Source organism: Oryzias latipes, chromosome 12 (assembly GCF_053564925.1).
Source record: "Oryzias latipes strain Hd-rR chromosome 12, Olatipes_Hd-rR_3.1".
In the NCBI taxonomy this organism is placed as follows: Eukaryota; Metazoa; Chordata; class Actinopteri; order Beloniformes; family Adrianichthyidae; genus Oryzias; species Oryzias latipes.
In genome coordinates this window covers 4,223,763-4,234,497 of record NC_136248.1, presented here as the reverse complement: position 1 = coordinate 4,234,497, position 10,735 = coordinate 4,223,763, and the positions used below count along the sequence as shown (strand labels likewise).

The following is a 10,735-nucleotide window of genomic DNA, read 5'->3' as shown; positions in this document are numbered from 1 at the left end:
CCTCTATCTTCATCCTGGTTGATCTTCTCTGCAGCCTTCACCAAATCCTCTGGCCGTCTGCTCTCTGTTACTTTGTCATTTGGTTTGCATGGAGAGCACAGTGCTGTGATCGCTTCTCGTTGGTCTTCAGATCAGCTAAGGTGCTGCTGGTTACAGTCTGGCTGGCAGTGAGAACGAAACAATATCTGCCATCTTGTGGTCATTTGAGGAACTGCAGCATCTGAAGCCTCTTAGTTTTGGGTGAAGTTCAGAAACAGAAGGATGACGAATCTGACATATTTAGCAGAACAAGCTCTGATCATCATGCCTGTCTCATGTCAGGCTTTGTGTTTGTGGAGTCTTCTGGCTAACATCAGAGATTGCCTGTACAGTGTTTGTGTGAGTGTGTCGATCATAGACTGTAAATGAGAACTGGACCGAGTGAGTGTGACGTCACCCATAGAAAATGACAGGCTCCAACCAAACGAATTCAGCGGACGTCTCATAATACGGACATTGCCGTGTTGGAACCGGAAATCCTCAGTAAGCAGTGATTGGTCCGAGTTGGTCCGGGTCATCGCTTCTCTGATAACCACTCTCGCCAATCAGGAGTGGGCTTGTTGGAAGTCCACACCCCTACTACTTGAAAGCAGGCTAGACAAAATCTGTCACACCTTTTGAATGTTCTAAGTGAGAACACATTCTGTTAATGGTCAGTTCATAGCTTGCACTACAGAAAAAATATGAACAAATGAGGATTATTATTAAAAAATGTATCAGAGCCACAATGGTTCTTCTGACCAATAGAATAACGGAGTATGAGCTGTTTATTTCTCAATAGACGTCTATGGGATTTGAGCTTTTTGTAGCCAGAGGTTACTCCCCTTTTGGAACTCAAAGGAGGAGGGGGTCACTCAGTCCAGTTCTCCTATACAGTCAACAGTGTTGATGGTACCAACGGAACGATGGGGTGTGTCCGGAAACATCCTCCGAGAGCTCCAAACGTGGACAATTGTCTCCTGGACTCCAGCATTTCAGACTCTGATGCTTCACAGGTCTGTCGGTCTGCGTGTTCTGGTACAAAAGGAAGAAATCCTGGTTTCCGTCTTACGGCACGGGTCTTCTTGCTGGATAACGACCCAAAACAGAGGCAGCTGAAAACACTGAAAAGAACAAAATAGACCGGTCCTCAACCCTGTAGAAGCTGTGTGGACGGAGCTGAAACGTCTATGATTTGATCCATGTCGAGCACAGGCCTCCACGACGGAGACAGACGCTCTGAACAAACATCCAGCGGGAGCACCATCCGCTTTAGAATGACTAGTAATTCTGTTAAACAACTCCAAAGCAATGACTGACTTCCTCTGGCTTTTTTCCCCACAGATTTTATTTATTACATTCATCAGTTTAAAACTTTAGAGACCATTTAGGGTTCTTCCATTGAGCCTGTTTACATGCCCGCTAAAGTCAGATAACTGGGAGTCGACGAACAATAATCAGCTGAAAATCAGAAATGACTTCGTTGGAAAGTTCCAGTCTGTTTGTTTTAATGTTTGTTTGGCAGATCACTGTAAAAGTCGCGAGTTTCAAACCGTTTCTGAGCTCAATGAACTGAACAATCTAAATGATCTGCAGCAGCGTGTCAACGCATCGCTGCTCCGCCAAGACCTTACAGCGGTTGCCATGGATACGCCACATCGCCAGTTCCCTGCGTTCGGTTTACACATGGGCCGATGTGAAACCGATAGAATCGAAGACTCGTGGACGCGCGCCGGACACGAGAACTCAACGTGTTACTCTGGAAAAAAAAAAAAGACACCGGATTATCTGACGACTGTAGAAATCCAATGAGGATCAGACATTTGCTGTTGGTACAAACAGGATCGAGAACTTCTTCGGGTAGTAGATGGATCCAGGAATGCAGTTTAGAAATAAAACTTTCCAACTTCAGAGTCCGGAGAAGTCTGCGTCACACAAGAGGTACGTTTTTAATAGGAGGAGCTCAAACCGGGTTCTTGTTGCTCCTCATGTTCCTGGTCTGAGTCTGTGTGGAGCGGCGCCGCCTCAGAGCGCGTCTCTGGACTTCAGAGCGTCTCGCACCATGGTGCTGTACACAGACCTGTACACCCTTAACACGTCGAGAGCCGAAGGCCGAAGCTTGGGGTCCTCTCTCTTGCACTCATCGTGGACCTGAAAGAGGTGGAAGTGGACCAGGTCTCCTCCTCGTACCGCCCCCATGATGAAGCGGGTCACGTCCGGAACCTTCCAGATGTCGGTCTTCTCGTCATACCCGGGCATGAGCTCATCGGAAAACGTTTTCCCGGTGTTCCTGAAGGGCCACAGCTGCTCTGGAGCCACAAAGTCTCCAGTGAGCTCGTGGTGTCCGCACTTCACCAGCAGGCCTCCGCCCACCTCCACCCTGGGCAGCGCGTCCAGGTCGTTGACCACCAGCCGGAAGTCGCTGGTCAGCAGAAACTGAGAGAGAGTCTTCTCCAGGCTGTTGGAGTCGCACATGACTCGCCGGCCCGCGGGGCTGTTATGGAGGAAGTGCAGGATGGACACGTAGTCCAGCGCCAGCCTCAGACGGATCTGCCACGTGTCGTGGAACCGGAACTGCTCCTGAGCAAAAACCCCCTCCAGGTTCAGCAGGGAGCCGTGAGGGTGGTACTCCGTCACGAAGGTGTGGTCCTCCGCACAAAAGCCCACCAGCTGCACCACTGCTGTGTCCTGCAGGGCCTGGAGCATGCTCAGTCCATGCAGGAAGTCTTCCAGGTAATCCTGAGAGGCCAGTCTGCACAGCGCCACCTTGTGGCCACTCCACTCTGCTAGATACACCTGAGGAGAGACGAGCACATTCAGGGGAGAACGATTCGGAAACCAACTTCCAGGAAAAAGGGAAAGATCCTGCTGCAAATCTGACACTATTGTTTTTTAACGTTAAATATGACGTAATTTACTTCCTGAATTAAAACCTAACCAATATATGCAGTTTATAAAGACTATTTATAAATCCAGTACTGATGGTTTACTAAAAATATTTTTCTTCGTATGAAAAATCGTTCAAACGCAATGCATTGTGGGCTATATTTGCCAATTTAGTTCGGACTGAGGCACACTGGTGTTTCGCAGAGACTTCTGGGAAATTTCTAGGTATATAGTGCACCAAGTAGGAAATCTGAGACAGACTTTGCCTCTTAAATATAAAGTGAACGTTTTTTCGTGATGCACGAAAGCTGGTCAGAAAAGGAAACATCAAAGAAACGTTCAAACTAAGAATTTTTTAAACTGAAACAAAAAAGAGATTTATATGGAAAAGACTGATTGTGACATTAGCATTGACTGTATATGAGAACTGGAATGAGTGAGTGGAAAATGGTTTCCTTCTGGTTCCAACCAGAAGAGGTCAATTCAGACCACATTGTTTAACGATACGGACGCCGCCACGTTGGAGCCGGACGATGTCGGTAAGCAGTCTAGTCTGAGTCAACATTTCTATGGCAACCACTCCATCCAATCAGGAGTGAGTTTGTCGGAAGGCCACACCCCTACCAATTGAAAGTAGCCTAAATGAAATCGGTCAATCAAACGTTTCGAATAATGAAGATGAGACGGCCTACTTTTAGTGAGTGATCTGATTGGTCAATGTATTATTTAGCTGGTCAGTTTATCAGATCCAGGACGGTTCTTCTGACCAATAGAATGACAGATTAACAGATGTTTACTCCTCTATAGAAGTCTGTGGGATTTTGGCTTCTTGGAACCCGCAGGTACTTCCTGTTTGGAATGCCAGGAGGAAGGGCCACTCAGTCCAGATCTCACATACAGTCAGGGGTCATCTGTAAAAATGTTTATTTCCTTTTGTTTTGCAGAAAGGACAAAAAAACCTGATGTTTCTGAGTCGTTACAGATGTTTCACCTGTGATCTCACCTTCTTCACGGCTCCTTGGCCGATCAGCTTCAGCTGCCGGACGTCTGCACGCACCTGGGCACACTGCAGCCAGGCTGCGCAGCTCTTCATGCTGGAGATTTTAAAGTGTCCTGGTCTGCAGGCGGTCTGAGGGTAACCGGCCTGCTCGGCCGCGCCCTGCAGGGAGTCCACATACAGGTAAATCACCCCAGTGCTGACGAGCAAGGCAGCAAGGCAGGTCATGAGTCCAGCCAGACTAAGGGAGGTTCTGCTGCGCTGGCCCGACAGACGGCCCGGCATCCTCTGCAGACACAAAAACAAAAGTAAGTGGAAACCAGAGAACGGAGGCTTAATTCTGACCAATGATTGGCTGCTGTCATCTATTACTCTACTCTTGGAAGGGATTACTGCTCAGCAGACTCTGCTCTCTTACTGAGGTTCTTGTGAACACGTGCACGTGATGTCTCTCTGCAGATGTGATGGCAACACGTGGAAGCTCCGCCCCCTCGGGGCTGCAGCTCCCAGCAGAAGAGGTCACTGCTTTAGAGGAACAACAGCAGTCAGCAGACAGAAAGATTAGGTCCGGCATTCGTAGTGGTCCAACACGAACACATCAGAACCACCAGAACCAGCCTCAACCTGCTGACTCAAACACCCACAAGAATGCTGAGGGTTTCTATCAGAACCATTGAGAGCTGTTCTGCGGGTGAAGCGGACCGTGCAGCTGATCCAGGACCAGATGTGACCTGCAGAAGCAGACTGCATCATTCTACCGCAGTGGCGGTCGGCAGCGAGTCTGCGTCTGCGCAGATGACAGAGGGGTGGATGGATGGATGGATGGATGGCTCCCTGCGGCTCCGCGGAACGACACGCGCTTTCACCGCACAACATCGACGGACATAAATACGCCGTCGCCAGGTAACGCAGTGACGTCACTCACCGCCATGTCAACAGTCTCCTCCCGCTCTTCTCCTCTTCAGTGTGCTCGCACTCCCGATCCAACGTGAGTTTTTCTCCTGGGTCTCTCATGATCCGGAAAGCTCCACGTACGCGCGTGTTTCTGGCATATCTGCCCCCCTCGGCGCGCGCGCTCACGAGCAGCTTCTTTTCTGCTATGGCGCTGGACGCGCGCGGGTTTCTTCGAGGCTGCAGCGCCCCCTGCTGGGCTGGTGGTAGAAGAAAGGCTTCATCCAATGAGCGATATAACTCATTGGCTTCATCCACCTGCACCACCCGGACCAGGGGCAGCCTGTGCCCTGCTTTTAGTCTGAAGGCAGAACATCAGGAACCTCTGGGACATCAAAGAACCTCAGTGTCCACGAGAAATGATAACGTTTACAACAGTTGTGGCAAAGGTGTAAAATCAACAAATGAGAGTCGGAACAGACGGAACAGAAAACATAGCAATGCTAAAGGGTCAATAAGAGAATTCACAGTAGGCCAAGTAAATGCATAATATAAGATAAAAAGGGGATATAACCTATAGACATGACAAGAAGCAGTTACAAATTAGGGATTATCCATAAACTGTAAATGACACATGAAATTTATAGCAGTTTTCTTTTCCATGATGGTAACAAATGAAAAAAGATGGTTTGGTATTAAGGAAACATTTGTGTATGTCCACAAAAACGGCCACTCCACGGTTTGTTCCGGTAGAAACAACATAAAACACGAGTGGAGAAACCATCAAATATGATGAAGAGCTTCGGCGTTTCCTCAGATGGACTGTGACTGTTGTTCATGCAGGAGCTCAAAAAGCTCCACAGATGGTGTTCTCCTCGTTTGCTCTCTTGTGATACAGAGACGGTTTGATTTGACTAAGAACATGAAGAATTTGTTTTTTCCTGCTCTTTGCTGAAACATTGTGATGAAGCTGCGATCCTTCAGTTCATCTCTGCGTTTCCTGGACAACGGCTGCAGTTGTGAGGACGTCTCCTCTATAAAACACGTTTCACCTCCAGAGCAGATGTGGTTTATTCAGCTGTTGTGTAAAGACTGCATGTCATGTGAGGTTTCTCAACCACATTTCTGACTTCTCATCTCAGAGGAGTTGGGAGAGTTAAAATGGTCATGCGAGGTCAGCGATTTGGTTATCAGCTTCCTCGCACACCAACATTGCTAGATAAAGAGGAAGCAGGTGACTTACGCTGCTGTGAGCTGATTGGTTTAGAGGGAACCTTTGGTGATGAAGCAATGACTCAACCAGAAAAACCCAGATGACAATGTGAAAAAAGTATACATTTTTATATCCCTTTCACATGTGTAGATATTTTACAAAACCTTCTCTTTTGCCTGTAGATTTGATTTTCTGTGTTGCTGCCAAATAAACACAAGTCTCTTTATTGTTTTTTCCCTTTTGAGTCGCTATGTTCTTAACCCCCTTGACACCTATTGATGCATATTTCTGCTCCAAAATTACCTTAGTTTAGCATCTACTTGAAAGCATAAACATGTGGTAAAACATCTGGAAAAAAATTCAGGGTTAGGGGCTTAAGCGAAGAGGACATTTCTCTTGCAGAACTGGGACCTCTTTGAAGTCAGTTTTCAAATCCATCTATTCTTTATTTTAACACTATTGCTACTTTTTTTTTGTTTTTCGGTGAAAGAAACGAGTAACGAAACATTCCCCAAAACATAGTAACAGTTCATTTCAGTGTGAATTTTGATTTTTGACAAATCACACTGTAACATTTATGAGAATTAAACTTCACATTCCCAATTTATAGATAAAGAGGTGCATTGTGGACATAGGCTGATTTATTTATTTACTTTACTCATTTAAAATGTCTGAAAATGTCATGGTCTACAATGAAACAAAGATATATGAAAATACAAAATTTTAACATTTTCCTGGATCATATACATTTTCAAAACAGTTGTCATGAATCATTCCAGATTAGAGTCCTTTATCCAATCCAATTATTCAGAACTCGTGCTTTAAATTAAATTTGGATTTAAACATTGAAATCGGTCATGCTTACTAAAGACTACATTTTTAGGTTGTTTTTCTGGTTACAAAAAAAAGCAGAAAATAAGAGGAAAACTGTCAACAAACAGCAAATAAGATGAAAACTGTCAGTTAACTAAATTTCCACAGAAAGTTTCAGACGTTTTGCATGTGAGTGGGTTCCGATCCGACTGAGTGTATTGTATTTTTTTTATTTATTACAGATAATCGAACCATTGTAACTGTGAAATGCTAACGATGCTAGCTAGCACTAGCTGCCGCAGCGGAAGCTGCTTTTATTCTGAAAACAGGAAGTGCTGGCGTCACTGCTGTTTTCAACAGACCGACGTCACAGGCAGAGTGGACGTGTGCGCAGACAGGTATCAGTTTGAACGTGCCTGTGGGACGTTGGTCCTCGAACTGGTTTACAAAGAGGCGCGAGCTCTTGTTCGTTTCCGGTTGCACGGTTCTGTTTAATTATCTGTCAAGAAATCGCGGAAACGACAAACCGAGGAGCTAAACGCTAGCTAACCTTGGGGAGCTACGTCACACAACAGCTCCGCATCCTGATCCTCTCCTCCTCTTCCTCCTCAGGTACGGCTCAGGTGTGTTGCAGCGCGGGTACCGCTTTCTTTTCCCGGGTTATCCCTGCTGATCGTATTTGTTCCGGTCCGGTTTGTTGTGTGTTCTGTGGTGTGGTGGTTGGTTCGGCTCCGGCTCGGTCCCCCCTCCCACTCCCACCCCCCACAGCGATGAGTCACCGAGAAGCGGATCGTGAGAACCGCTCTGCCTTCGGTCCCCATCGATCCTCACTGAGCCTCGCTGTCAGCCTTTCGGGTCCCCGGGGATCGGAAGGTCTGTGGCTGCGGACGACTTCCGGTCATAAACGAAGTTGAACTCCCTGCTGCTGCAGATGTAAACCTACTGTCTGCTGCAGATGTGGACCTGCTGCAGATGTAAACCTACTGTCTGCTGCAGATGTGGCCCTGCTGCAGGAGAAGTATATCCAAAACACAGGAGAAGAGCGTTTGGACTCTCCAGAGATCAGGTTTCGCTGCAGGCAGAACCTCTGAGCTTCTACAGTTTCTTCTCATTCAAGTTCTTCAACAATGAAACAGTCTCTGGAATAAAAAGACCACCTAAGACCATTCTGACACCAAAAAAGACCACAAGAGGAGCAGGACTGGCGGGTCGAGCATTTTGGGTCTGAGACTCCGAGCCTCAAAGGCCTTGAATGAATTATTGACCTCTCACCCTCAGAGGGGGAGCAGAACCCTCCCGCATCACGCTGTGCACAAGCTTCATCCTGTTAAAATGCTCCCAGTTTTCCTTCCTCCCAGATCCTCCTGGAGTTCAGGTAGGTAGGTCCTACCTAGGTAGGTCAGGTGAGACCAGCAGCAGCGTTTCAGGTCCTCAAGTCATGTTCTGCCGAGCTTCAGGCTCCAGGAGCACATCCACATCCACCAGGCTGCATCTGGACCTGCTCCGCTGAGCCGCCTCACGTGTGTGCAGCCGCAGACTTCTGCCGCTCTCAGGAAGTCACGTCGGCCTCCCCAGCTCACCTGTGATCAGGATCTGGTTTTTTCCCCCTTGAACAGGTATGATGGGAGCCTCTGTCCTCTTGGGACTGCTGATGGCCTTCGTCCTCCAGGGACACTGCACAGAAAGTCCCAGCTCCAGAAGGTCAGTAGTTTGTTTTGCATTCCTGAACCCCCTCCCAACCCTCCTGTGTCCCGGTCTAGGTCACCTAGAAAAGTTCTAGACTGATTCCATATAACTTAGGGAACTAACAGCAGAAGTCAGGATTCAGGTTTAATCTTCAGCCTCTCACCAGTTTTCTTTTTTAATCTTTAAAATCCAAAAATGTATGTCTTTCATTCTCTTTGTTTTTTTTGGTGATTTCTTCGCCAGGGGCTGGCGCTGGATCGCGGCTCACAGCCGGTCAGCTCATCCAAACTTTAATGTAATTTTAGGCCCTTGAATTTGGCGGTGCAGCACCTTTTGACACAGTGGCTTCATTTTGTCCCATCATATCATCCCGTACCTCTCAGTTGTGTGAGTTTTGCCGATAAGATGAACGGACATGTGGCAGGAGTGGCTCTGAGCCGTGACGTTCCGCCGCGCCATGGACTTTGGGTCACGGCTTACGCAAAGTCCGTCGCAGCTTTTATCGACTTGGAATGGAGAGGAAACGTCAGACATTCAGAAACAGCCTCTCTCATGCTCAGACCGGACGCATTTACCCCATGGTGTTCACACTGGACAAGCAGGGAGGGGCTTCTTCTTCTTGACAAGAAGAATGCCTTAACTTGTGATTATGTAAAGATAGATAAATTCAGCTCACAATTCTGCTCTCTGATGGCTTTTATTGCTTTTTTAGGGACATTGAATCAGAGATGAAAGCTTTGGTTTGACTAGAACACAAACCCTTTGTTCTGAACCAGAATTGCTCTGCAGATCGGGCTGGTCCTGCATCTTCTCTCACGATCCCACTCCTGTGTCTCCTCCTTTTCTCTCCTGTTCTGATTGTTCAGTTTTTGCACTCACACACAGCGCTTTGATGTTTGGATTATTCTGTCACTGAGACATCACGGCTGCACTTTGGTTCTGTTGTCGTGACGACAAACGGCCGCGTTCAAATGCATCCGGTTATTTATTTTTCATTTTTTATTCGTCTGCTTGTTTTTGTTTGTTTGTTTCTCAGCGCCTCTGCTGGATTGTAAACGTCGGGTTCAGATGGCGTCTAGACTTAAAGCATCGTTTTAGGTTGAGATGCAGCCGGATGCTGATGCAGCTGAGCTGCTCCGACCTCATCAGTCCCTAAAGCAGGAGGAGAGATGCTTCAGCCATCGCTGAGAAACGCATCCTCTCCCTCAGTATCAACTGTCAAGCAGAGTTGATCCCTTAACCTTTATGAGGATCTCTAAACTGCAGAAGTTCAAAATATGGTGTTATTCATTTTAGGGACACCTTTGACTTTATCTTGTTAAAAAGAAATTTAAAAACTGCAGATTTGTCGTTTGTTATCCTGGTCTAGGCCTGCACAATCAATAGCAAATTTATCGTTATCGCAATATCAAGCTGTGCAATATGCATATTGTAAAAGACGGCAAAAATCAAAATAAATGGTAAACTTAAATGTGATAAAACAATCTTATGGTGGCTTGAAATATTTAACCAATCAAATAAATCCATTTATGCATTTGACCAATCGGATGGAGCTCTTCTATGTAGACGAGGGTTAGCTCTTATTTAAATAAAACTGTTGCTGGGAAATGGAAATGATGTTTTTTGTTGTTTCGCTATTTGTTCATGCATCGCAACTTATATCGTCATCGCAATATTGATCACTAATATCGCACACTGCGAGTTTTCCTCATATCGTGCAGCACTATCCTGGTCCACTATCCTGGTTTTAAAATCCAATCAATATGATTGGATTTTAAAACAATATTGTTTCAAAAAGTTTTTAAAGATCACTTTTAATTTTCTAAAAGTGATCTTCAATCATCATCATCCATCAAAATACTAAATCAAATCAATTTGATTTACAATTTGGGTCCATTTCCTGAATATGAATTTTTGAATTAACTTTCATTCTAAGATGAAAAAGAATCATTTAAGAAGATAAATCAAAGTGAATCCATCTTTACATTTCTAAATTGACTTGTAGATGAAGTGAATCTGTGAAATCCTGATGTAGAGGTGGAGGTAGAAGGTAGCTGCAGCTGTAGTGTTTACAGACGTGCAGCATTTACGGGCGTGCAGCGTTAACGGCCAAGCAGCTGCAGTGTTTACGGGCGGGCAGTGTTTACGGGCGTGGAGTGTTTACAGACATGCAGGGTTTACGGGCCTGAAGCGTTTACGGACGTGCAGCGTTTACGGGAATGCAACTGCAG

General features: G+C 46.2%; 2 protein-coding genes across 15 annotated transcripts in view; one reads left to right on the top strand and one right to left on the bottom strand.

Annotated features, from left to right (window-relative positions):
- Window positions 1–1,348: 1,348 nt before the first annotated feature.
- pomk (protein O-mannose kinase) lies at window positions 1,349–7,157 on the bottom strand. 4 transcript variants are annotated; one of them, XM_078955635.1, is made up of 4 exons: window positions 4,827–7,157; window positions 4,320–4,426; window positions 3,908–4,189; window positions 1,349–2,814 (listed from the first exon to the last, which is right to left on the bottom strand). In XM_078955635.1, exons 3-4 carry the CDS (start codon window positions 4,184–4,186, stop codon window positions 2,044–2,046), a joined length of 1,050 nt encoding a protein of 349 aa, XP_078811761.1. In that variant the 5' UTR covers window positions 4,187–4,189; window positions 4,320–4,426; window positions 4,827–7,157; the 3' UTR covers window positions 1,349–2,043. The 4 variants fall into 4 exon arrangements, with proteins under 4 accessions (XP_078811761.1, XP_004085118.1, XP_011491759.1 ...); XM_004085070.5 differs by having other exon boundaries at window positions 4,320–4,423; window positions 4,827–5,324; XM_011493457.4 differs by lacking the exon at window positions 4,320–4,426 and having other exon boundaries at window positions 4,827–5,028.
- Window positions 4,628–10,735, top strand: part of pam (peptidylglycine alpha-amidating monooxygenase) — a 25,680-nt gene continuing 19,572 nt past the window's right edge. For 5 of the 11 annotated variants that reach the window (XR_013659267.1, XM_078955625.1, XM_078955624.1 and 2 more), the window contains exons 1-2: window positions 4,628–4,804; window positions 8,435–8,519. Coding sequence is in view for 10 of the 11 variants with exons in the window: in XM_078955625.1 (XP_078811751.1) it covers window positions 4,720–4,804; window positions 8,435–8,519 (170 nt within the window). In the remaining variant the exon portion in view is untranslated. Of the gene's footprint in view, window positions 4,805–7,124; window positions 7,442–8,434; window positions 8,520–10,735 lie in introns of those variants that run through there. The other 6 variants (XM_078955631.1, XM_078955630.1, XM_078955629.1 and 3 more) reach the window with 4 other exon arrangements.

Coding starts and splice junctions, on each gene's coding strand:
- pomk (XM_020700464.3), bottom strand. CDS start 4,475: ATGCCGGACCTAATCTTTCTGTCTGCTGACTGCTGTTGTTCCTCTAAA. Junction 4,190..4,319: donor ACGTGTTCACAAGAACCTCA/GTAAGAGAGCAG, acceptor TTGTGTCTGCAG/AGGATGCCGGGCCGTCTGTC. Junction 2,815..3,907: donor GCCAAGGAGCCGTGAAGAAG/GTGAGATCACAG, acceptor GTCTCTCCTCAG/GTGTATCTAGCAGAGTGGAG.